Consider the following 25,874-nt stretch of genomic DNA (forward strand, 5'->3'; position numbering starts at 1 on the left):
TCGAAAACAAAACTTAGACAAGCCCCATGGATGCTAAATGATAACCTTTCCCCAAATACGTGTACCAGTGGAAAGGCCCTAAGAGTGGAAAACTTAAGAGAACCTGATTTCTTTGCTTATGGAGACAAGATAAAAAATCTGAGTTCATTTTTGTGTACCTAAATATATCTAGATCAAACTTCCAATCTAAGCTCTTAACCCTTTTAGAGTAGATTATTTACAAATAGTAATTGCTAAGACATTTACTGCTTATTAAGCACCATGTCTTCTGTTCAGCTCTTAATGAGCATCATCCTCTTATTTAATCCTCTTTCTGACCTAATGAGGAAGGTCTTACTATTATCCCTATTGGATACATGAAGAAAAAAGCTCATAAGAAATTCTGTCACTTGTAAGGTCACAAAGCTAGGACATGAAGGAGCTGGCCCACTAAACCTGTGTCTTTTTGACTCCAAAGTCCATGTTTTCAATCATCATACTTGACTGTCTCTTCAACATTTCCTCCCTCTGAAAAGTGTCTTAAATTACTGCAGGGGAATTGCCAGTTGTCATACTCAAGAAGAAAACTCCTAAATTACATGATTCTTCCAGATAGTGCAAACTCACAGTCTCCTGCCATGGTTCTCAGGTTCCGAGAATATCTTGTATTATGTGAAATAACCTTTATTTCTCCAGCAAAGGACTAATGTGGAGAATATTGTTCTCGTTCCTTGTGGAACTTTCCTCTGATCTTCATTTTAGTGGGCTTACCCCTCCTTTCTTAACCAGTTTGACTCCGAGTAAATTGTAGCATTCACAAATGTTTGGTTTTTTTTTCTGTTTCTCACAATGCCATCTCTGTAATGGTAATATAATTTCAGAGGGTGATGGGAAAGTCATGCTGGGAAACTTTCCATAGGATCAAACAAAAAAGGTCAGCAATTTCTCATGACTGATGCCGAGTTTGGCAAAGTTCTATGTAGCCCTCAATGTCTTGTGATTCAATATTTCCAAGGTTTCTGGCTTTTGCTTAGTTTTAACCTCGAAGAGAAAACAGTAGAAAATTCTATCAAGCTTTAGAATTTCAGTATAAATGCTAAGGTGCAAATATTTCTTGATGTGTTTCATCTTCTGTTCTAGAATTGGATGCTCCCACTAACCTCCGGTTTATCAATGAAACTGACTCGACTGTCATAGTGACCTGGACTCCACCTCGGGCCCGGATAGCTGGGTACCGACTGACCGTGGGCCTGACCCGGGGAGGCCAGCCCAAGCAGTACAATGTGGGGCCCTCTGCCTCACAGTACCCGCTAAGGAATCTGCAGCCGGGATCTGAGTACACTGCAACCCTTGTGGCTGTAAAAGGCAACCAGCAGAGCCCCAAAGCCACTGGAGTCTTTACAACTCGTAAGCTGAAGTTTGCATGTTTTTTTTTTTTGTAGTGATGTCATAGTTTCTTACCTGTATTTACCTTCTCTGTTCTTCATTCTTTTTTAAAAAAAGTTAACTTAAAAAACCTAGTATAAGGTTTTAAATTAAAAATTTTTTTTAGTTAAAAAAACAGTATCATTTAAAGCAGTGCTACTCAAGTCTGTGGACCAGCAGCTGGTCCACGAACTCTTAGTGGACAATAAGAAGCTTGTACCAGAATGTAAATTGTGAAATGTGTTATTTATTTAGTTCAGTTGCTAATTTTTTGAAGCAAGGTTTTCTTGTTTATGTATGTTGCCAAGCTTCTTATTTCATCCGGGGCCAGCATCTTGAGTGACACTGTTCAAAGCACCTAGTTATTTGAAAATTGAATGTATCATATTAAATGAATTCGCCAAATACTAGTTATGGCCAGACAAAATTAGCACTTATGCCTATACTCTGATACTTTGAGTATTGAATGATGTCAGAAAGTATAGAATAAAAGCTTCTACCAATTGAATAAAAACCAGCAAAACAAGGAGCTAAGGAAATGATTTCTTTGTGAGTGTTGACTACAGCCGATTAAAGTACTTCTGCAGAACAGAAGAGCTTTTTCTTTTTTTTAACCTTTCTTAAATTACTTTTGAAATGTCACAGAGGGAAAAATATGGCAATCATTTTTGGTGATGTCTGTTCTTTTGCTCAACATTTTATAGGAAGGGGCTTTAAATCTCTTACATATCTGCATCTACATAAAGACCTGTATTCATAAACTGATTTCTATTAAATACATTCACATTTACATTACAAAGAATTATGAGATCCCCCTTATTTCTAGCTGAGCATTATTTATTTTAACTTGACATTTTGAATTACAAAAGCACCTAACATAACACTTTTTCAAGCATATATTGCAAACATGAACGAGTTTGCGAATTTCTAAAAGCTTTCAATAAATCTTACTCTTTGACTATTTTAAAAATATATATGTAAAAAGGCATTCAAAAAGAATATAAGCTTAGTTTGTAAATAACTTTGGAACTTATTTCCCAAAGAGAATTCCCTATAACCTTTTCCCTGTAGGAATTAATAATTTACCAAAATTTTATTCCCACTTAAATTCAGTGTTTGAAGTCTTGCTAGTGAAGGCTCTTTCCTAAGTAATTGCTAATTACACACAAGTAAAATTTGCTCTTTATTTGTAAGTTAGCTTTTTAATTTTGCTCTTTATGTCAACTTTTACTAATACAGTCTAAAATCTATTAACATGAAATAAATTTCTTTGTATTTCTTATAAATATTTATTTCTTATAGATGACTTGCACTGCATTAGAATGAAGAATTCAGTAGATTTAGTTCTTTACTGATCACATATAATTCCACATATTATCTGTTTTTCTTTTTTACTCCTTAACATCAAATGTATTTTATCTAGTTTCTTTTGTTGGTAGTGTTAAACATTTAATTATGTGGGAATGTCTTGTTATAATGTGCCTATAAGAGAAAAAGCATTTTAATGTTACTAACAATAATTAAGTGGGGCAGGGTGGGTTAATATAGACTGTTTTAAGGACTTTTGGAGACTTTGATATGTTGGAAATTTTAATGCACTACACAATTGATTTATATAAAATATATTTATATTTGAGTTAAAATATTGATAGCTGAAACTAATTTTATTTGACAAAGGTTAACATGGTGCTTGCACATAATATACTTGTAAAAAATATTTGTTGAATAGATGGACTGAGGAAAGAAAGGACAAAAACAGCTCAATCCAGCTTATATTTAAGTAAACCTACATAAGCAGGGAGTTGAACAACTTCATTTGAGCTTCACATACTCTCTGAGGCTGTAAATAGCAGGGCTTGCATATTTCTGAAACTGCTTTAAGTTCCTGTAGCTCTTTACTGTCTTCCTAAGCTGAATTCTGGGAATAACTTCTCTAGATTTATCATTTGTGCTAAATTCTTAAGAGCAAATGTGGGGAGGGGGAACTGTTTCTGGAGAAAATTCAGCTCACTCCTTTATACATAGAGCAAATTTTATTTCAACAGCCAGGCTGTTCTTCACCTAACAAGACCTGCCAGAACCCATAGCTCATACTTATAGTCACGTCCTTTGTTGGACTTCAGTTTGTGGGTTTGTGGTTTGGAGATTTTCCTGTAATGTTCTTCCCAGGCAAAGAGCATTGTCTTCAATTTGGGAAGATTCTAGCTGGCTGACTCAAGCGATAGAAAACACCCAATCTTAAAGCCCAAGACAGTTGAGGAGAATGTAATTTGTGAAAAAGTTGTGGTTTTCACAGATGTTCAGTGACAGAAGCTGACTGTTCTGTGAGTTGTTTTTTGTGGCCATTAACATGGTCACACAGGGCTGGCTATGGCGTTTTGGTAAAGTCAGCAGCCGCCAAGGGGTGTATGATTTCAGAGGCTATGGGAAGGCATCACGGGTCACCCATCCTAATTCCCCCGAGAACGCCATCAAAATTATAACATGCTTCGGAAACAGCAAGGACTTCAATTCAGTCATTAGAGCAGGCATTGCCAAGTGGCCCCGGACACATATTTTATTTTTTTCCCACACAGCATTTTAAAAACAACTGAAAAATTTCACATTAAAATCTGGATTGGAAAGAAATGGAAGAATTGCATGGCTGGTCCTGAGTCCCCACCTGGCAAAGAAAAAACAGTTGACTGGATCTGAGTAGTGACTGGAGTCTTAAGTCTCTCAGTCTCCACTTGTTACCACATTGGAAACCATTGAATTCGACTCACTCTACTCAGAATATCCTGGCTTCTCAGCCCTCACCTTTTGCATAGCAGCCAGTTATTAAATACTTAATGCCCTCTATTATAAGATTTAGTTGTTCAGCCACTTATATTTTAGAGATTCTAAATTTATAATAAGATTTATAGGATTGTTGAAAATGTCCATCTTAACTTTTTGTATACATACCCTTTTTCTTTTCTTGCTTTTTTTTTTATGTTTTCAGTAGAAGAAATAACAATGGTGTCAGGATGCTTAGGAGATGTGAAAGAAACTTTTATTAAAATTCTTAATTCCAGTGTCACAATGTTAAATTTCTGCAGTATGATTATTCTGAACGAATAATCACATTGTTTAAGGAAAGAATAGAATTTGTAAGTGCATCTATGGTGGCAGATTTTGTTTAATGTTCAAACGGCATCGTTTATTGCAACAGAAATAATTGGCTGTCATTATGCAATAATTCAGCATAAAGCTAATTTTAGATCACAGTCTATAATTTAACTATTATCAAATTAATGGTTAAGAAGCAGCACAGTAATCAGTTTCTGGTGACCAGTTTTACATATGATATGAGATTCTATACTGATGATATAAGGAAATTTATTGTCACCAAACTCACATCCAAAACATAATGAAAAGACACAAGTGATAAAATCCAAGCAATTGAAAGGGTCCTCTGAGATCGTCTGCATCTTGTTCCTCAAGTCTGATTCATGGAGCGGCTGCATCTGCATTATAAAGTGCCTATTACCGAACCCCAAATTGGGCCTACAGAATCAGAATGCACTGTAGCCAGATCTCAGATGATTTGTGTAGCCCATGAAAGATTGAGAAGCAGTGACCTACTCCAACTTTTTACCAACTGAACGAATGTTACATTGGTAACATTGTGGACCCACTAGCTGATTAGCTGAGGTTCTCGATAAAAATCCTTGTTGTTTCTTCTGTGCGACTGTCTGTGATTCCAAGGTTTGAATGCATGCCTCAATTCCATTTCACAGTGCAACCTCTGGGCTCCATTCCCCCTTACAACACAGAGGTGACTGAGACCACCATTGTGATTACATGGACGCCGGCTCCAAGGATTGGTTTTAAGGTAAAATACAGATGTTCCTAATCTCTTGGGATACAGCCCTCAGGTGCCCTCATGTTTCTGGATGTGTTAAAAACAGGAGGTCAGGAGTCAGGAGACCTGGGTTTTGTTAGCTGCTTCTGTTCATACCTCTCTGACTACACTGTCAGGACATAACAATACTTGCTTCACTGAATTGCTAGAAGGAAGCTCTGCAGCCGTGAAAGTGCTTTGCAAAGGATAGAATATTAGTATGGAGCTGTTAATTGTTATTTTATTTTCTCTATGCTTTCCCCCAAGGAACTACATTTAAAAACATACAGGGAAACTCCATTTGTTGTGTTCTTCTAAATGGGTGTCAACAAGTACACGAAAACCAATTTAGGGAGACCAATTAAACTCTGAGTCGCTTAAAAATCACATTTTCATCCAATCAGTTTCATCTCAACTTGTTTAAAGCCCCTTAGGTGAATCTCTTAATAGAAGTTAGGATGAAGGTCTTCCCTAGAGATAACTGGATTCATGTTCTTTAAAGTAATGACATTAGGGAAGTGATGACTACAAATGAATATGTTTAAAAGAAATCCTTCCTTTGGTATTTAGAGTGTGGAGAAAGAAATACTTGTTATAATTGGAAACCAAGATTAAATCCCCACATTTTAAAATACATCAAATGTCACTTCTTTTTTTGAAATATGAAAATGGCCTTATTGATTATTCTACTTAAAGAAACCCTTTTTTGATGATTGCCAGTGTACCTTATAAATTTCTCTTAATAGTGTCTTTCTGACTCTAAGCAGCCCTATAATGTGGGAAAGATGTCTCTAGAAATGAACACTATTTGATGATTCAATATTACCTAGGCTTTTGAAGCAAAATATTTAAAGGACTAAAAATGATGAGCACATTCATTTTAATTCTCCTTTTGTAACATACTCTCCTGCAGTTGAAGCTGTATGGACATACTTCTTCAAAAAGAGTGTTTTTGAATCACGAAGCATTATGGGGGCTGGTACCTTTAAATTGAATGTTAATAACTCATTAAAGAGAGAGCTACAGGATTTCTTCCAGCAAAAAGAAAATAAAAATGAACTTCCTTGTGGTCCAAAGCCCCTGTGTACTTCTGGTTCATACAAGATGATTGATCAAGCAAAACAGTGTGTAATGACATTTCTCTGGAACCTTCGGGTACAAGCTACCCTCATGCTTGTTTTGGAAGATACCTTCCCTATTTGAGCCCCCTAGTAGAGGGAATTGACGGCTAAGTATCTAATAGAGCTACAGTAAGGCCCCAACTCATTCCTGAATAAAAGCACAGTGCACAGTTCCTGAGGAGTTCACATTATGCAAAGCGTAACCACAACCTCTCAGTAGCAACCCAGCTCTGGAAATATTTGTCCTTGGTGTTTATTTTGCTTTCCTTCTTTTAGCTGGGTGTACGGCCAAGCCAGGGAGGGGAAGCACCACGAGAGGTGACTTCAGACTCAGGGAGCATCGTTGTATCTGGCCTGACTCCAGGCGTGGAATACGTTTACACCATCTCAGTGCTGAGAGACGGGCAAGAGAGAGATGCACCAATCGTGAGGAAAGTAGTGACACGTAAGAGGGTTTCTTTGCTTCTTTTCTTTCCGCTTTTAAAACTGTTCTACTTTTTAAAAATAACTTATCAATATTACTTTTTACTTACGATAATGGCATAAGGGAAAGATCACATCCTTAACATTATTAGCTATTTCTAAATTTGGAGGGGCAAGTTCAAATTCATGTGAAAAATATAAATGAATGAACTTTTCAGAGCAAGACAGAATGAATTTCAACAGTTGCAAAATCATGAATTGCAAAAAAAAAAAAAAAGGCTTCCAGAGAATTGCTGTGTACCATGGTTTCATAGTACAACTTCTATGCTTTTAGGAATTCTTGAAAGAAAGAAGGAGAGATGGGGAGGGAGGAAGAGAAAGAAACATTCCAAGGTCATGTGCTTTGTGTTGGCTTTAACTTTTAACATTTTCTTTCTGCACAGCATTGTCTCCACCAACAAACTTGCACCTAGAGGCAAACCCTGACACCGGAGTGCTTACGGTCTCCTGGCAGAGAAGCACCACCCCAGGTAAGTCTAGGGGTATCAGATGGCCAGTTCATGCAGTACCTTCCCAAAGCAAAGGGTTTAGAGACTGTTCCTTTCAAAAGACAGGGTCAGAATTCTAAGTACCCAGCTCTCCACAAAAGAATATAGGGATACATGAGTATACATTGTCGAATGACGTGTGGGGTGTCTCATTGCACATGTATTTAAATCACAGGGAAGAGAACGAGACAGACCCTTATCAAGCTGTAGGGAATCATGGAGTTGAAGAATAGCATTCTAGAACATGTCTTTTACTTCATGGCATTCAAAACTGCCAGATAACTAAACTCATACTACAGAATTTTCCTTTTGTGAGTTATTGTAGATTCCAAGTTTATTATTTAGTGAAATTTCACAAGTATTTTGTCATGAATTGCAACACAAAAATATAAGGGTGTGAGAGGTAGAAATGGAAGGAGAAAGCTCAGTCTCAGAAAAAAATGACTTACCTACAGTCACAAATTTTAAATGTTACAGAACTGGGATTGTAACTTAAGTTTTCAGACTTGGTCTCATACCCAGCATCACATATTTGGGTCTTAATTGTTTGTTTTACTTTTACTCCATATTGAGAAATATGGCTAAATGGAATTCCACGACTATTTTCAAACCTTTAAATGAAGCTTTTATCTAAACTTGTTCACACATACTGAAAATTATTTATACAATTCTAAAATGTGTAAACATACCTACAATGATATTCAAGTAACATGATGTACCATGACAATGACAGGAGAAATTTTAGATATTCCTGACCTTTGCCAAGCCCATGTGAAAATCTCTAAATGAGAAATGTTAACTAAAATGTAATTGTGTCATTTAATATTGGTGTATTGGGGGAATCACTATTAAGATATCAGGATGCTTATTATTGAGAAAATTCTAAATTAAAAACACAAGTTCCCACTAATGTTGATTGTGCCCATAACTGCTGTAGTTCTTAATTTAAGGGCATATTTGGTTAATTATTTCATTATTTCTAATCGGATTGTAATTTTTTAAACAGTGTAACCTTTGTTGGGCACACAGTCAAGGCATTGTCTCTTAATCTGATCACTATGTATAATCACACACAATAAAACTAGGTCAACTTTGGTGCTTGTTAAAGGTTAAATCATTAATATTTAGCCAAATAGACGGCCTAGCCTACCCATCTGGATGGTCACTAGCAAATACTATGACCTAAACATTTAGTTCACATCCAGTTGGATTCCCCTATATATCCTACTTGAATGTTCACCCTGTTCATAATGACAAGATATAGCCTCATTTCCTTGCTCTGTAGTAAGTTTAACTTAAATATACTTTCTCATTTTACTTTCAGACTGTCCCTGCTGAATTCTAGTCATCCCTGTTTAATTTGAATGTCTCTCGCCTCCCTCTCAACCCTCTTAGTAGCCAAATTCTATAATTCCTAAAGTCATCAGTACTTCATATTATTTCTCTAGAAAGAATGTGTATAGCCACTTTTGTTTTTCACTTTTTCTCACGTCCTTATTCCCTTCCTGTAAATCCCATAGGTTCAGACCTTGTAAATTAGGATTGCCCACTTTGGGGAATATACCCATGGTTGAGAGCCATGCCATACTAAGCAGGTAAAAGGAACTATTCCTCAGCTGTCCTGCAGATGATCCATGAAAGAAAAGAAGAATGATAGAAGGAACTCAGAATTTGGAGATAGAAAAGTAATCAGTTCCCCTTTCCAAGATTCTCTTTAAATTGAGGATACTAATACCTGCCTCAAAGGGTGGTTTTAAGCCCTCAGTGACAGTAGAGTTCTCAATAAATGCCAAGTTCCTTCCCCACTCCCCTTTGTGGGTACATCATTGGAGTCTAGTCTGATATGCTCTGGGTGACAAATGCTCCATGCAGTAACTTCCTTCTCTCTGTTTTCTCCAGACATTACTGGCTATAGGATTACCACCACCCCTACAAATGACCAGCAGGGATATTCTTTGGAAGAAGTTGTCCATGCCGATCAGAGTTCCTGCACTTTTGAAAACCTGAGTCCTGGCCTGGAGTACAATGTCAGTGTTTACACTGTCAAAGATGACAAGGAAAGTGTCCCTATCTCTGATACCATCATCCCAGGTAATGGAAAAATAAGCTGTTATCCTAAGAGTGTCAGTTTCAATAGAGTGGGGATTAATACCTTAATCCCCAGATGGTTTAGTGGGTCAGCTGTATTTGAGATTTACTTCTGACCTCCCAATCACACTCTCAAAAACCATGCAGTCAAAGCAACTCTCTGGACAAGTGCTTGCTGTTAACACTGCTTTACTGTCTGTGCTTCACTGGGATGCTGTGTGTTGCGATGGGTATGTAACGGAGTGGCAGCCGTGGCAGTAACTCTGTACTGTCCGCTCACTTAGAAATACTAAATGATGTCACGTGTTTGTACTCAATACTGACAGGCTAAAAGTAATGTGGTAAATGCATCCCATCGGTACATTTGTGCCTGATTTTACAGTCGTAGCCATTTTCAGCAGCTGTCTAGAAAACAGTGTCAGTCTCTGCAGGTGAGCACAGGAACAGCACTTAGTTGACATGGCCAGTTCTTCATCTTGCAATTTCAAATCCTTTTTTTTAAAGTGAAAAAAATAAGAAAGAAAGGCCACACCTTTGGGGCACTCTTTCTTATGGATCCAAAGACAACATTGGAAAGACCTATCTAGGGATAGGTTCACTGTTTGTCTAAAACTGGATTATGACAGAATGAAAGCATTGGACAGATTGTGTTCCCCTTTGCAGTATTTGGTAGAATGCTTTTACTAATGCTAATTAAATAACTTTATGAGTTATACACAATACTGGCAACAGCCTTGGACTCAGGCCTGTCTGTCTTCTGCCTGAATGTGCTTTTGAATGAGCACATTTCACACCATACATTCATAATGCATTTGCATTATGGCCATAATGTTGTCATGAGTTTTTTTTTTATGGGGGAAAAAAGAAAAACTCACCAGCTATTTTTTTTTTAACCTTCTTCATGCGGGCTTTATTTTCCTACTAAAAATGTTTTGGAATTTTTTAAACATTGCTGATACTTATTACAGATACTATTGTCTAGGTTCTAGGAATGATTTGACATCCTACACAGGCCTGTAATTTTTAGGAACCTGAGAGGATCAAACTGTATTGTTTAGGGACATTTTCAAAATGCAAGAAAATTCCTAAAAGAATATTGTAACCTGTTTTACTCTCCCAGGGAAGCAAACTATTCATGATGCTTAGGAAGTCTTTTCAGACAGTTTGGAAAAGATTGCATATTACCATCATTGCTCTAACATTCCATCAATTGTACTGATGTACACTGCTTTATTTTTTCCTCTTTTTTGCCTCAATTTTCCTTTTGCCCCCCTTTGCTTTGTAACTCAATAGAGGTGCCCCAACTCACTGACCTAAGCTTTGTTGATATAACTGATTCAAGCATCGGCCTGAGGTGGACCCCGCTAAACTCCTCCACCATTATTGGGTACCGCATCACAGTAGTTGCGGCAGGAGAAGGTATCCCTATTTTTGAAGATTTTGTGGACTCCTCAGTAGGATACTACACAGTTACAGGGCTGGAGCCGGGCATTGACTATGACATCAGCGTTATCACTCTCATTAATGGCGGAGAGAGTGCCCCTACTACACTGACACAACAAACGGGTGAATTTTGAAAACTTCTGTGTTTGAGACATGGATGGTGTTGCATGCTGCCACCAGTCACTCTGGTTAAATATGGATGTTTCCAGGGGAGAGCCAGCAGTTTTCCAAAGATTCAGAGAGGAAGGATTGTGAGGTAAAGAATCAAATGCATAGGTGAAGCTAATTGGGTGAAGAGACATAGTGAGTCATCTTGAGTACACTTTAATTTAAACTGAAAATATGTCTAAAGCTAGAGAAATATAGATATTTGATCTATTAAATACAATATGGCAAAGGTTAATTTAATTTGTAGACCTGGAGTTTTGAAAAAAGATCTAACATGAGAACCAAATTGTACAAGGAGTACCAGTGAATAACAAGAAATGTACTTCCAAAATGTACCATTATGCTCTTCCTTGCACTCTGATAAACTTACCATGCCCTTTCCTTGGAGATGACTAAAAACCCATTAAAATTTAGGGTAGAGTGGAAGGGGGCTGTTGTGAGGTAGGAGAAAAAAGAAACTTTGGAGCATTCTAGGTTGCACTGTCATAGTGAGGTAAAGAAACTCCTCTTTAACCACAGTCTGGGGCTGAGCATGCAACATTATAAAGGTTCTCTGCCCTGCATGGTAAGAAACATGCTGAGAACCAATTTGCATGAACCCTTTTCACTTGTAAGTAGAATTCACAGAATGGACTTGTAGCTATGCCAGTAGCTGTAGTCACCTCATGTCAGGGGGAAATTAGGACCCTCTTGGCTTTTTGTCTGTGTGCATGTGTTTCTTTGGAAAATACCCGCTATGTTTCTCTTTGCTGTGTGGCAACTTAAGCCTCTTCAGCCTGGGATAAAATACTCTTCAGTGTTATTAATAATGCATTTAAAACCAATATATTTGAAAGTAGATTAAAATTATTCTTTAAAACATGTTGATGGCAGAAAGGTTAAAGGGGCCTAACAGTACTGTGTGTAGTGTTTTATTTTTAACAATAGTTCACTGTGATTCACTTTAGATTTGGAGGTGACTATTTGCATGAGTATGACTGGTTTCTTTTATGCATGAAATACTGGTTTTATTTTACTTTTCCAGATATTTTTGTTTGCTTTCATTTTAAAATTCCATTAACTTAGTCTTCCTTCTTATTTAAAACCAGCCGTCCCTCCTCCCACCGACCTGCGATTCACCAATGTTGGTCCAGACACTATACGTGTCACCTGGGCCCCACCTCCATCCATTGAACTAACCAACTTCCTGGTGCGTTACTCACCTGTGAAAAATGAGGAGGATGTTGCAGAGTTATCAATTTCTCCTTCAGATAATGCGGTGGTCTTAACAAGTAAGCAGTCAAATGTATCTATCTGTTCAGTAAATACAAAGCTCTAGAGTATAAAGAAAGAACTCTGAGTTCTCAGATTGAGAGTTGCTAAGATCAAGACAGCTACAACTAAACCCCACTTCTAATGTGTAGCTCTGTACATTTTGAAAGATGTCATGTTTATTGCTATTTAATACATCTTTCTACAACTTCTGAAAAATTACAGTGGGAAAACAACAGCAGTGAAGTGTGAAGACTTGAGAAAATTCTGCTTCCGAACAGGCCCATGAAAATAAATGAATGTCAAGGGAATTATATGACTAAATCTAAATGTTTAGAGAAAGAAAAAAAAAAGAGGATTGAAAGTAGTGTCATCATATCTATTTTATGCTCATTTTTTCACAAAATGTCAGCAGGTAGTCTATTTAACATTTGAAAACATAGAAACGGTGACTGGTTATTTAGGATTGATCAGGATGCTGTTTTAAGAAAGAGCCAGAAAATTAATTTGTACTTCAAAAAGAATCTTTTAGCAGGATTTCTCTGAAGGCTACGGACTTAGGAAACACCTGATATTAAAATAAGCAACAACAAAAAGTTATGGAAATTGTCTCTAATTAGTACCCTTTTGAAATAGACATCTTTTATTTAAAAAGTAAAAGTGGTTTGCAACATGGTGCACATAAATGTTGCTTCTCATTTTCGTGATAATAATAAAATACATATGTAAGAACAGTAAATGTTTCAATGTAAGGGAAAAATAGCTTACACTTAGGTACATTACCAAATGGCAATCTGAAAGCATCCCCTATCTTCCAGACATATTTTGAGAATGAAAGGTGGCTCAACATGGCCATTGTCTCCGTTGCTCAGTTCATGGCTAATGGCAAGCACATCTTTATGTCTACACGTCAGCAGGGCTTCTGTTTCTGTTCTGGAATACTCTGGAATCAATAGTTACAGCACCACCCGATACACAAGCCCCTGCCTCAGGGCCGCTGTGCCCCGTAGACCTGTCACATGTTCATCCTGTGATCTAAACTCTTATTCTAGATCCTACTCTAGATATCAAGGTAGCCATTTCTCCCTAGAGAAGCCATTATTATTCTGTCTTACAGATGAAGCACAAAGGTCTCCAGTGTTTGAGTAAATTGCCTCTGGCCATGCAGGAAGGAGGAAAGTGGAGTCGAAGCATCTGGACCCCTAGTCTGGTGCTTTTCCATACCTTGTATGGACCTTTGCAGAAAGGCTGATGGAGAGATCGTGTGTGGGGGAATGGGGCCTAGTGAGTAGGAGTTCAAAGGTTAAAGCCTTATTCTGTACCTTTCCTGATACCTCAAAATCAGAGACAATACCCAGAAATGTATATAGATTTTTCAACTATTCTGTTCTTACCTTAATATGACAGAACCTTTCATTTGCCCTATGGAGTCTGGAAAGGTTAATTGTTAAGACCACTGGTCTTGGCCTGCCTGGGTCAACTCCTGTATGATCTTGGGGAAGTATATTGGAAAAGATGGCTTCTCTGTGCCTCAGTTTTCTCATGTGTAAAATGGGGTCAGTTGTAAACCAGACTTTGGAGCTAAAGGGTATGTTCATTATCTTCAACATGGCGATGGTTTCGCAAGAGTATACATACGTTGAAATGATGTCAAACTGTAGTATTTCAATATTTGCAGTTTATTGTATGGCAATAAAGCTGCTTTAAAAAGTAGGAAACTACCTCCTAGGATTATTGTCAGAAGTAAATGGTCTTGTGCCCTCAACCGGTTTGCAGCAACTCCATTTTATTGTGTTATCTGGCTGAGGCACACCCACAGAGGCAGATATGAGTGTGGGGCTTAGATGCTACAGGGCAGTGTGACCCTTCATGTTGCCTGATCACAGCCCACCTCCCGGTAGCAACCTTCTCTTAGGCATGAGTAGGCTATCGGATTGCACTCTTCAATATTTTATCAGTTGAAATAGTCCTAAGGGTTCTTTGGTTTTTGATTCTTTCAAGCACAATTTAAAAATGAGTTTCACTTGCCTCTTCAGATCTCCTGCCTGGCACAGAATATTTAGTCAGTGTGTCCAGTGTTTACGAACAACATGAGAGCATACCTCTTAGAGGAAGACAGAAAACAGGTGAGTTGTGTTGGCCACATGTTTATCAAATAGCTTCTACCTACCAATTTTGAATAGCAAAATGGAATGCTGCTCTTAAAATATGTCCCCATTTTGGTGGTGGCAGTGGTATGTGTAGCCTTATCATTACCTTTTGATCACTGGTCTTTAAAACGAATAGACACCTACTTCAACTATTACACTGGTTTTCAGTCACTAAGATTATATTCTCTATTTCCAGAGAGGACTGAAAATAGTCCAGAAACTTTGTTGTCTGTCCTTTTAAAAAGTCTCCAAGAATAATCCCATAAATTTAAAGATGATAACATTCTTCTCATTAGGCATCTGTCTGACAGTTGACCCAACACTGTCAGTCATCTAAGTATTTTTCCTCCTTACTAAGCCAAAAAGTTTATCTCTTTTTCCTACTTGCTGAAATACTTATATACTATAAAACAGAAGTTGAATTAAATATCAATATATGTACCTTCTTAAATATGACTGCTCCCATTAATATTTCCCTTTAAAAAAGTTCAATTTAGCATGTCCATTATTTATTACAGTCCATTTGCTTCCAAAAAGGAATTGTGATTATCTCAATGTGGTCTGAGTGTATATTATTGAATAGAATAAGTAAATGTTACAACTAAAACAAAAATTTGCTGCATATCTCAGAGAGGTTAAGTGATTTGCATTTGAAATAAACTCTAAATTCTTATTAATTTTTTCTGCAATGCACTAAGTTATCAGTTCATGGGTCATGACCTACTTTGTAGTTTGTCCAGGATGATATCTACTTTAGTTCTAGAAAGGGTTGTTTGGTATCATTACTACCCTGTTGATGTATCAGTTAGCTCCTGAGTGTAGAAAGCTTCTTTGAAAGCCAAACACTTAACTTGAAAGTGGGCAAATCTTGCCTTACTTGGAGAGATCAACTTGTAGAACAGAAACAGAATATTTTGAACAGTAAACCATTTGAAACTACCAATTCCCAGGGTATCTTAAAACACCTTGTCTTCAAAAGTGATGCAGAAACCTAGTAGAGCTCCCATAAATATCACTTGGATTACTTAGCAAAAAAAAAAGAAAAAGAATGCTTGCATTGGCTATGACCATTAGGAGTCAGTTTATGATTCTGAAATTTATATGTGGCTTAGAATCAATGCATCATGACCTGAGGTTTCTGTCAATGTATTGTGTTGAGAAACTACAGAAACACTGAGTGTATGTTACTTTCTCCGTCATCTTTCCTCACTTCCTAAGCTGGTGGTGTCTTTTTTCCCCTCCTTTCTTTCTCTTATTCCCCTGGATGGGGAAAAACACAGGTCTTGATTCCCCAACTGGCATTGACTTTTCTGATATCACGGCCAACTCTTTCACTGTCCACTGGATTGCTCCCCGAGCCACCATCACCGGCTACAAGATTCGCCATCACCCCGAGCGCACTGGTGGAAGACCTCGTGAAGATCGTGTGCCCCCGTCTCGGAATGCCATCACCCTCACCAACCTCAGTCCAGGCAAAGAATATGTGGTCAGCATTGTTGCTCTTAATGGCAGAGAGGAAAGTCCTCCCCTGGTTGGCCAACAATCAACAGGTAATTTGTTTTCTCTTCAACAGAAAACTCAGAGGACTTTCCTATACAGAAGGTATCATCTATGAAATAGCTTTATGTTGCCCGAATTATCCTTTCTTTAAAAAAGAGATCATGGTTTGAGACCTGGAAAGGAAAGTAAGAGCATATGTGAAGAAAATCTCTCTTTTAGAATATATTAAAGAACATAATTTCCTTATTCCAAGAAATTGATTTAAGTATTTATGCATTTCTGATAACTAAAGTTTTATTCAAAATATAGAAAACACTATTTGGAATTTCCCTTAAAAATATAATTATTTTGAAGTAATAGTGCCATTCTTAGCAATAAATACTGTGATACTAGGGGGAGAAAGAAGTATGGTCAGAATCTGTACCTTGATCTTAAATGTATTAACAGGAGAGAGAGACAGTCAATGTGCAAATGTTACCAGTTAGCAGATTCTTAAGGGAAGAGGCTATGGGTGTTCATTATATTCTTTTTTGTGACTTTTCTGTTTGTAACTTTTTCTGTGATTTTTCCTTCAAAATCTTTAATTCTGCTCATTCATATAGCATTTAGATTATTATCTGAAGGAATCATAAAGGCAGTTATCTGGAAAATGAACAAAGAATGAATCTGGGAGTCATTTGAAAGTCACGGATATGAAAACTTCCCCATGTTTTTTAGTTTCTGATGTCCCAAGGGACCTGGAAGTCGTTGCTGCAACTCCCACCAGCATACTGATCAGCTGGGATGCCCCTGCCGTCACAGTGAGATACTACAGGATCACCTATGGAGAGACAGGTGCCTTAGTAAAATGCTATTTCACTCCCACCAAGTTAGTTTCTGTTGTGGGTACACTGAAAACATCCTTAGAGCAACTTCAGCAAGTCCGTCCAGTGGAGCCTCGTCTTTTCCAAGAATATGTGCAAGATAAAGATGATATAATTGGCAGCAAAATAGAAATAAAGTTATTTTATAATAGTATATTTATAATACTATAAAAGTGATGTTATAGTACTAGTTTGAAAAACTATACAATTATAATATGTAATACTGTAATACTAGAATTATTTTATAATATATTTTATAATTATAATACTATTATACTAACAGTAAAGCTGAGGAAGAAAGGATTAGTAAATTCACAAATTTATTATCAGTGGTGAAATGACAAGTGATCCATGTTTTTCTTTACTTTCCTGTATTCACAAAAAACTTTGCTTAACATGAATATGTTCTGCTAAAATTTTGAAAAAGAAACACAATGTGTGCAATGCTGAGTTGAAGATTTACCTCTTCCTCCTTCTAATGTTAATGAGCAACTCAGTGATACACTTAAGTCTAGAATGTTAAAATAGCATTAATGGCAGTTTTCTCCCAATATTTTACGCATTTATCAAGGTTTACTGCATGCATAAATATCCCTTTCTGCTCAGGTACTATTAATAGCACTCTGTTAAAGGGAATGAGCAAAGGTGTGACTTACATACAAGTTTCTCTCCGTACACTGGCAGCTCCTTAGCAGTCCTTAATATTGTCCCTCACACTGTGGATTAACCCCTTTCCAAACAGGAGGAAAGAGCCCTGTCCAGGAATTCACTGTGCCTGGGAGCAAGAACACAGCTACTATAAGTGGCCTTAAACCCGGAGCAGACTATACCATCACCGTTTATGCTGTCACAGGCCGTGGGGACAGCCCAGCAAGCAGCCAGCCAGTTTCCATTGATTACCGAACAGGTACTGACTCCTCCTCTGGGGTGAGTGAAATGGTATAGCTGTGAAGGTAGTTTTTACAATGGCCTCCCAAGCTGCTGCTTCATTGTGGAGTTGATTTTCTTTTTTAATAAGATAAAACAACATGTACAGCTAACAGAGTTTTGAACCAGTTATACAAAGAAGCATCCCAAAGGGCAGGGATTTTTTGGGGGCATTTTGTTCATGGATATATTCCATGTGCCTAAAATTGAGGGTGTTCAATAAATATTTGTTAATGAATGAATGAGCTGAGAAAGTAAGAAGACAAATGGCAACTTGGAATGTAGTTTCTTTGGGCTTTCTAGATGCCTCACCTTCCAAAAGCTAACTCTGTGTTTCTGCAGAAGGAACAGTTGGGAGTCGTTAACAGTAGGAAGAGATCATTCTGTATGTACCAGAACTGGAGACAAGGATTTGTCTACTCGTTTCCCCAGGGCTTCACTGGTTTCTCTTTGTTTTTTATCGGTAGAAATAGACAAACCATCCCAGATGCAAGTGACTGATGTTCAGGACAACAGCATTAGTGTCAGATGGCTGCCTTCAAGTTCCCCTGTCACTGGTTACAGAGTGACCACTACTCCCAAAAATGGCCTAGGACCATCAAAAACTAAAACTGCAGGTCCAGGTAAGAATAGTCAGAATCACATACACCAGGATAAACAGATGAGGCCCACGCAATATGCTTTTTTAAAACAAATAGCCTAGCCACCTGGCTGTAAGTACTATACAGTTTCATATCATATGTCAAAGTTTCCCTGTTTGTGAATCCAGGGTTCTAGACTGTTACCATCTCCCTGCACTGTAGAATTTTTAGGATAAGTGCATTCCTATCTATACATGCACAGTTTTGCTTGATGGTGTGGACTTAAATTTCTGTGGTTTTGTGTATTATGCACACTAAGAAGAAAGAGATAGCCTAACTGACTTTGAAGATACTTCTCACTCTTATTTTTCACTTTTATATAAAATACCTGTGAAATTAGGATCCTCATGCAATATATTAATTTTCATTTTATTTCAAGACAGAGTCATTCACTGTAGGGGGCGTTATAAATTTTAGAGCTTACCTTTCAGTGTGACTTTACTCCAAATGGGTAACTTGGATTAGCAAAGAACATGTTTTCCAAGATGAAATTCATGTGTGAGTCCTCCATATTCTCAGGATAATTCAGCAAATGAAAATTTCAGACCACCAAACATTTACTGTTGAACTCTGAAAGTCAGGTGTCAGTTGGACAGCCTTACAGTACATGATATAGATACTGCAATTGCTGTTCATTCCCTTTGCAGATCAAACAGAAATGACCATCGAAGGCTTGCAGCCCACAGTGGAGTATGTGGTTAGTGTCTACGCTCAGAATCGGAATGGAGAGAGTCAGCCTCTGGTGCAGACTGCAGTAACCAGTATGTAACCAGTGATTGTTTTCCATTTTCAAAGTCAAATATTGTTCTTAGGCATCCAAGTGCCCTCCGCATGTCTTTTGCCACTGTACATAGGGAAAAGCCAGTTTGTTGGTCAGTGTGTATCTGGCGCTGAGCCCTTTGCAAACATTTTTCCTTTTCAGTGCCAGGCAGTGGTCGTACAAAAAAAGAAGTGGAACTGCCATAGTTTGTTGCGTGCTTTGATTTTCTTTTGCTCAAATGGCCTCAGCAAAATCTTATTTGCCTATAGCGTATCTACCAAATATTTTGCTAGGACCTCCTTTTCTACAACTGGATGGTAAAGTTGATTGGCGTGTGCCTCATGAAGCACACTGATGTTTGGAGCATTTGGAGGACTGTGGCTGGACCAGCATTTAATGTAAATACTGAAGAGGACAGGGGAGAAAAGTTAAGGAAAGATTATTAGCAATCTAAACCTAACATCAAAAATCAACTTTACCACTTCCAGGGTATAGAAAATCCAGGTCTGTGAGACTAACATCACTTTGCAAAAACAAATTGTGGTAGAATATCTTAAAAGCAATATAACTAAATCACTTATTATGGGGACATTTTGCAGGGTGTCTACATATCCCATGCACACCTGCATTTTAATAAGTGATGTGACATTAAGTATTTTCTAAACCAAAAAAAGCTTAACAAATATAAGTAATTATCCATTTAATAGTGGGTTAATCAGAATTTAATTCATCAAAGAAAATGGTATCTGCAAAACTGCTTTGCATGTTATAAAAATGCTTATTTCCCAACTGGCTTTTCACATAACCTCTTACCATTAATTTGCCTAACAGACATTGATCGCCCTAAAGGACTGGCATTCACTGATGTGGATGTCGATTCCATCAAAATTGCCTGGGAAAGCCCACAGGGGCAAGTTTCCAGGTACAGGGTGACCTACTCAAGCCCTGAGGATGGAATCCATGAGCTATTCCCTGCACCTGATGGTGAAGAGGACACTGCAGAGCTGCAAGGCCTCAGGCCGGGTTCTGAGTACACAGTCAGTGTGGTTGCCTTGCACGATGATATGGAGAGCCAGCCCCTGATTGGAACCCAGTCCACAGGTATATCGTTAATTGCACCGCTGGGTGCTCGTGGGAGCAGCGGCTTTATGCCCTGCTGAACGAATTCTACTTTATTGGGCTACTGATTCCCATGTAAGGGGGTTAAAAAAAGCAGCCTCAATTAAGAAAGACCCTCTCTTAACAGGGATAATAATAAACAATAAAGTTTAGATGATATTCAAAGTCTAATAAAGGGAAATTTTGGAGTAGCTTGGCTTATAAACAAGGCCATAAAGCGAGACATTTGAAGATAATACTAAAATTATGGATTATTTCCTAAGCTGTGACTCCCTGTGGTTATGCTTACTGTGTATAAAGGAAAGAAGGTAGGCACCCGAGAGCTTATTCTAAAAAAAGAAACCCCAGCTATGCCTTTTGAGAGCAGCACGATTCTGAGAATGCGTGGGTGCGACTTTCCTTCTCTGGTTAGACGTCATGTGCTGGATGTGTAATTTGCTTAAGGGACTGAGAATCAGACACATAGCAAACAGTTTAGGGCAAATGCTTCCCACAGACTTTATCCTCTGTGCTTTGTTTCTGAAGCAGAGTGAAATGCTAAAGATGTGTCCTGGTGACAGCATAAACCCTGGAGGTGACAATCTGTATTACTGCTCCTTGCTTCTCTTTTCTGCTTCTGTTGTGAGCCAATTTTCTTCTTATGCACCACAGAGAATACTTCAAATTTAGCAGCAATAGCTGCTGTGGGGTCCAAATAAAAACAATAAAAACATAATTTCATGTTTTGGGGGATGGAATCCTCTGTGAAATGGTTTTTCATTCGAAGATAATTTAGCTAGGAAAAGGGCTATTGCTCATTTTTTCCATACACATGGAAAATTGATTCTAATGGGCAAAGAACCCATTCGATTTTTTTTTTTTTTGGAAGGGACAGTAAAAAGCAACTTCTAAACCCTAAAGCTGCTCAGAGCTGCAGCCTTTACCCGAGTGTTCCCAGTGATTCTGAGCATTGGTGGAGATAAAACACATTTTTTCAGCAAACATTGTCTTCACTTCATATCCCTTTCTGTAGTTTCCTGTACTGAATCTTTGATTGACTAAGGAACCCACCTAACCCAACAAGCACCATCTGTTCTTCTTGGGATTCACTTTAGTGTCCCTCTTCCCCATTTCCTGTAAGACAGTCTCTAACCTGTGACCACCCCACAGCCATTCCTGCGCCGACCAACCTGCAGTTCACTCAGGTCACACCGACAAGCCTGACTGCCCAGTGGACGGCCCCCAATGTCCAGCTCACGGGTTACCGAGTGCGGGTGACCCCCAAGGAGAAGACTGGCCCAATGAAAGAGATCAACCTTGCTCCTGATAGCTCCTCCGTGGTTGTATCAGGACTCATGGTGAGCAGCGCCCTTTCTCATTGGAATCAAGAGGTAGTCATCTTTCACTGTTGATGGTGGTGGAAATACAGTACATCGAGTTGTGTTCTTTGCCTCTGCCACCAACTGATTTTATTGTCATTTTGTATCTGGTAGTTTCCTTTATGTGGACTTAAGCTTTTGTACATGACTATCTGGGACAGAATTTTATAAATAGTTTTGGAGGTTACACAGTTCTTTAAATGTATTCTGTTCATTTTAAAAGGTTGTATGTGTGCATGTGGTAGGGGTGGGGGACAGTTTATATATCCATAGGCTGAATACATATAAATCCACTTCAGTGACACATTTTCTGAGCTCTGTTCTGAGCACCTTGGCAAGGAATATTCTCCAGTTCATACCTATCTATCTGACCCTACCTTCATTAAAGCATTTTTAATCCTTCCAGATGTACATGTAGAAAACTAGCTAGGAACCTAGGAAATTGATGTACTTCCTAACAATTCCAGGGAAAACTACAGAAAGAGGGTTCAGAGGTAGAATGGAGCATTTTCCCTCTGCTCTATGATTTTGAAAAAAGCATGATTTGCATCTGTCAGATCATGAAGGAGAAAAGCAGGCTAATACTCATTTCCACATATTGTTTTAGCTTAGTGTAAATATGCAGCTGAAGGCTTCTTTGAATTCGCCTTGAACACATTTTTAATACATATAATTTAAACATGTTGTTGATCACCTGTAGTATAGGAATGAGATCAGCCTAGGAATTTACAGTGCTGTGGGTTTTGCTAGTGTATTTTCTCTTTTTTAACCATTGCATTTTTCCAATGCTGTAGTGAAAAATCCCTGGGCTTCAGAGGTTACATTCCTAAAGCTTACCATGCCCTTCTTTCTAGGTGGCCACCAAATACGAAGTGAGCATCTATGCTCTTAAGGACACTTTGACAAGCAGACCAGCTCAGGGAGTTGTCACTACTCTGGAGAGTGAGTTATCAAATTTTCTAGTATTGACAAAATTCTATATAAACAAATAATTAAGAAAGATAAATGATTTTGTTGATCACTAAGTTCACAATGGAATGATTCCCAATTTGGAAAATTGATGTGTATGCTCGTCTGTTTTACTTAGGATGTTTGCCTTCAGGCCCCTCCAGAAAGTGGTCTACTGACACATAAATGGAATCACTTCATAATGTGATGATGTTGGTTTATGAACACAGATTAGCAACTAGTTTATGCTCTACTTGTTGGAATTTGTTTTCATAGAGTTATATTTGGGGAAGACCTGCTGATTTCTGCGGTATCTTACTGTAACAGTTCAATAAGTGGCAGACAAAATTGGGCCTAGATTCTAGTTTTCTGCCACATCAATAACAGAGTATGCTTTTTCAGAAATCACATAAAGTGCCAAAATTTCCTCGTCTATAAAATAGGGATGGCATAACACCTGTTATGAAGAAAAAATATGAAGCCCTATAAAAATGACAAAATACTAGTGATACATGTATATATCACTGCTAGCTAGCCACATTACTGTAACTCATACTACACATATTTTACATTACAATAAATTAATAATGTTAACACTTGTTGAGGTATTTGTAGATACTATAAAGCCAGCCTTTGGAAACAGTGGTAGTATCTGTAAAGCTTTTAAGTTCTTCAAAATAAAAAGATATTCAAGGTGAATATTTTCACATTTCCTAATTATTATCCACCTTACTCTCTGGATACCACAGGAGAATATCTATACATTATTAGTCATATGTAGAAATGGATGCATTTGATGTATGCATAGCAAACAGTTTGAAATATCAGAATCTTACCTGTATAAGCCTGCCAGGGACTAATCTCTAGCTATGATCTCATGCAGACGTCAGCCCTCCAAGAAGAGCCCGTGTGACAGATGCTACTGAGACCACCATCACAATTAGCTGGAGAACCAAGACCGAGACAATCACTGGCTTCCAGGTTGATGCTGTCCCAACAAGCGGCCAGCCTCCAATTCAGAGAACCATCAAGCCAGATGTCAGAAGCTACACCATTACAGGTCAGGGAACTCACTGTACTGACCACATCTGTGAACTGCTATTCATAACATAAATTAACTTATTAGTTATTCCACCACTTATGCTAATTTATTTTTAATGTGTTATGGTAACCCAATTGTATTTTTTAAAGAACTTATTTTCATACCATGATCAAAAATAGTTTCGTTGTGTAAATTTCATCCAATGTTTGCCAGAGAAGTGGTATGACCTCTATTCATCAGAGTTGATATTTCATCAATGTACCCTTTCTTATGAACAAAAATTGCAACATAATGCTTAAAATCAAAAGAAACTAAGTGGTAGTGTATAGTTCTTAACATTAACATAGATAACAAAGCACAATTCAATTTTAAAAAGCAAACAACACTATGTCATAAAGATCAAAATTGTAGTCAGAAAATGTTCAATATCTGGGTCAATTTATGTCTTTCGATATTTAAAATTCTGATTCCAGTTACCAACCAGTGGCCATCTGATTATGATAAAAAGAAAACTCAAAAGGTATTCACTCCTCGTTCTCCAAGAGAATGGCCACTTCTAACACAGCATTTCTGTATTCTGGAATTTATTTTAGCTAATGTCTTTTGTATGCATTAGTGGTTTCCTCTTGAGGTATGTCTCTCATTACCAGTTAACACCCATACTCTGCTCTAATTTATTGTTCAAATGTGAGCCACTTCTAAACATGGGATGGTAGGGGAACCAAGCTAGTTGCAACTGAGTTTGAAAATTTTCCTAGTAAATCAAGATCAGATAAAAATAATCTCTTCACAAATCCCAGGTTTACAGCCCGGCACTGACTACAAGATCTATCTGTATACTCTGAACGACAATGCCCGGAGCTCCCCTGTGGTCATTGACGCCTCCACTGGTAACTGCTCTTTCTATTGAAGAAATGCTACCTGATTTTTAAGCGAGTAGTCATGTGAACTTAAGAAACAAGAGTGAGGTGTATATTTTTGTATTGTAGATTACAGTGGATCATTTTCACAGTTTACAGAACTCTCAGATTTTCTCAAGTCTGTTTTGTTTACAAGGGCTGGGGAAAGAGTGCGGATGATTCTCTTGGCTATTCAAATTTTCTTAGAGACTGAATTTTGTTTTCTTTTAGCCATTGATGCACCATCCAACATGCATTTCCTGGCCACCACACCCAACTCCTTGCTGGTATCATGGCAGCCCCCCCGTGCCAGGATTACCGGTTACATCATCAAGTATGAGAAACCCGGATCTCCTCCCAGAGAAGTGGTCCCTCGACCCCGGCCTGGGGTCACAGAGGCTACTATTACTGGTATTGTGCTGCTATGCTTCCATTTTCCTCCTCCTTCCTAGGACACACAGAGTGCTTGGCAGATTCCAACTGTGTCTTTGACTCTATACCATGAGAACAAGAAGCCCTGTTTCTGATAACTTCAAAAAGAGTTCTCTATGGAGGAGCTGTAGAGCTTAAGACATCTCAAAAGGCATGAATTCATGAAAATGCAGTAATTTCAATACTCTTATAATGGCATAACTAGAATCTTTTTATTGGATGTGCATTTGCCAGATACCTGCCAGTCCAGTCCTAGGAAAAGATGTTTTGTTTTTGTTTTTGTTTTTCCCAAAGCAAAGTAGGTCATTTTGAGCCTGTTCTGTCACTCAGCTCCCTAAAGATCTGATGATCTTGCAGGACTTGATTGAGCGCCACCTGCCATTGCCTTCATGATCAAGTTTCACATTATAGGTCTTGAGGCAAAGTGATTCCCAGACACCCATATTGAAGAGAATGCCCCGGTTGGGGAATAAGAGTTGGCCCTTTGGGAAAGACCATAAGCCTCTGGTATTATTCTTGTTCAAGAGATTAAAACTGTGTATAGGGTATCATGTGGACTTAAAAATGCTGTAGAACATACAGATGCCAGAGGAGACATTGCTTTTTCAGAAACTTTGGGGACAAGAAAATAGAATCAGATATGGAAGGAGTTGAATTGAACGCATCCTACAGGGACCACAGAGAGTGATCATGCTGTCTTGCAGAGCACTTATCTATAGTCTAACTTTTCACTGAGGCTGCCGCTGAGGGCCATCTGATTAGGCCTAAGTAGGTTCATATGGAGTCTGTAGTGATCTCCCAAATGTATATTCCACTGGTGGTGTACAATGCTGATAGATTCTTGGAATAAAGAGGACAAATAAGACCATGTGTTATAAGAATACCCAGGAAAAGTTAGCATGAAAGTGCTTATTCAGATGTCAG

The 25,874-nt window shown here is 38.1% G+C and overlaps 1 protein-coding gene across 12 annotated transcripts in view; it reads left to right on the top strand.

The window, feature by feature from the left end:
* FN1 (fibronectin 1) overlaps positions 1-25,874 on the top strand; it is a 61,339-nt gene that overhangs the window by 25,776 nt on the left and 9,689 nt on the right. For 3 of the 12 annotated variants that reach the window (XM_073218136.1, XM_073218137.1, XM_017676154.3), the window contains exons 20-38: positions 1,120-1,386; positions 5,166-5,260; positions 6,667-6,835; positions 7,257-7,343; positions 9,261-9,452; positions 10,743-11,015; positions 12,149-12,331; positions 14,348-14,437; positions 15,742-16,011; positions 16,679-16,795; positions 17,567-17,731; positions 18,219-18,374; positions 19,040-19,153; positions 19,984-20,253; positions 21,421-21,608; positions 22,484-22,571; positions 23,461-23,637; positions 24,420-24,509; positions 24,750-24,929. In XM_073218136.1, the coding sequence (XP_073074237.1) occupies positions 1,120-1,386; positions 5,166-5,260; positions 6,667-6,835; positions 7,257-7,343; positions 9,261-9,452; positions 10,743-11,015; positions 12,149-12,331; positions 14,348-14,437; positions 15,742-16,011; positions 16,679-16,795; positions 17,567-17,731; positions 18,219-18,374; positions 19,040-19,153; positions 19,984-20,253; positions 21,421-21,608; positions 22,484-22,571; positions 23,461-23,637; positions 24,420-24,509; positions 24,750-24,929 (3,171 nt within the window). The remainder of the gene's footprint in view (positions 1-1,119; positions 1,387-5,165; positions 5,261-6,666; positions 6,836-7,256; positions 7,344-9,260; positions 9,453-10,742; positions 11,016-12,148; positions 12,332-14,347; positions 14,438-15,741; positions 16,012-16,678; positions 16,796-17,566; positions 17,732-18,218; positions 18,375-19,039; positions 19,154-19,983; positions 20,254-21,420; positions 21,609-22,483; positions 22,572-23,460; positions 23,638-24,419; positions 24,510-24,749; positions 24,930-25,874) is intronic. The other 9 variants (XM_017676156.3, XM_037016042.2, XM_017676162.3 and 6 more) reach the window with 3 other exon arrangements.

The sequence above is a fragment of the Manis javanica genome, chromosome 12, assembly GCF_040802235.1.
Source record: "Manis javanica isolate MJ-LG chromosome 12, MJ_LKY, whole genome shotgun sequence".
Lineage (NCBI taxonomy): Eukaryota > Metazoa > Chordata > Mammalia > Pholidota > Manidae > Manis > Manis javanica.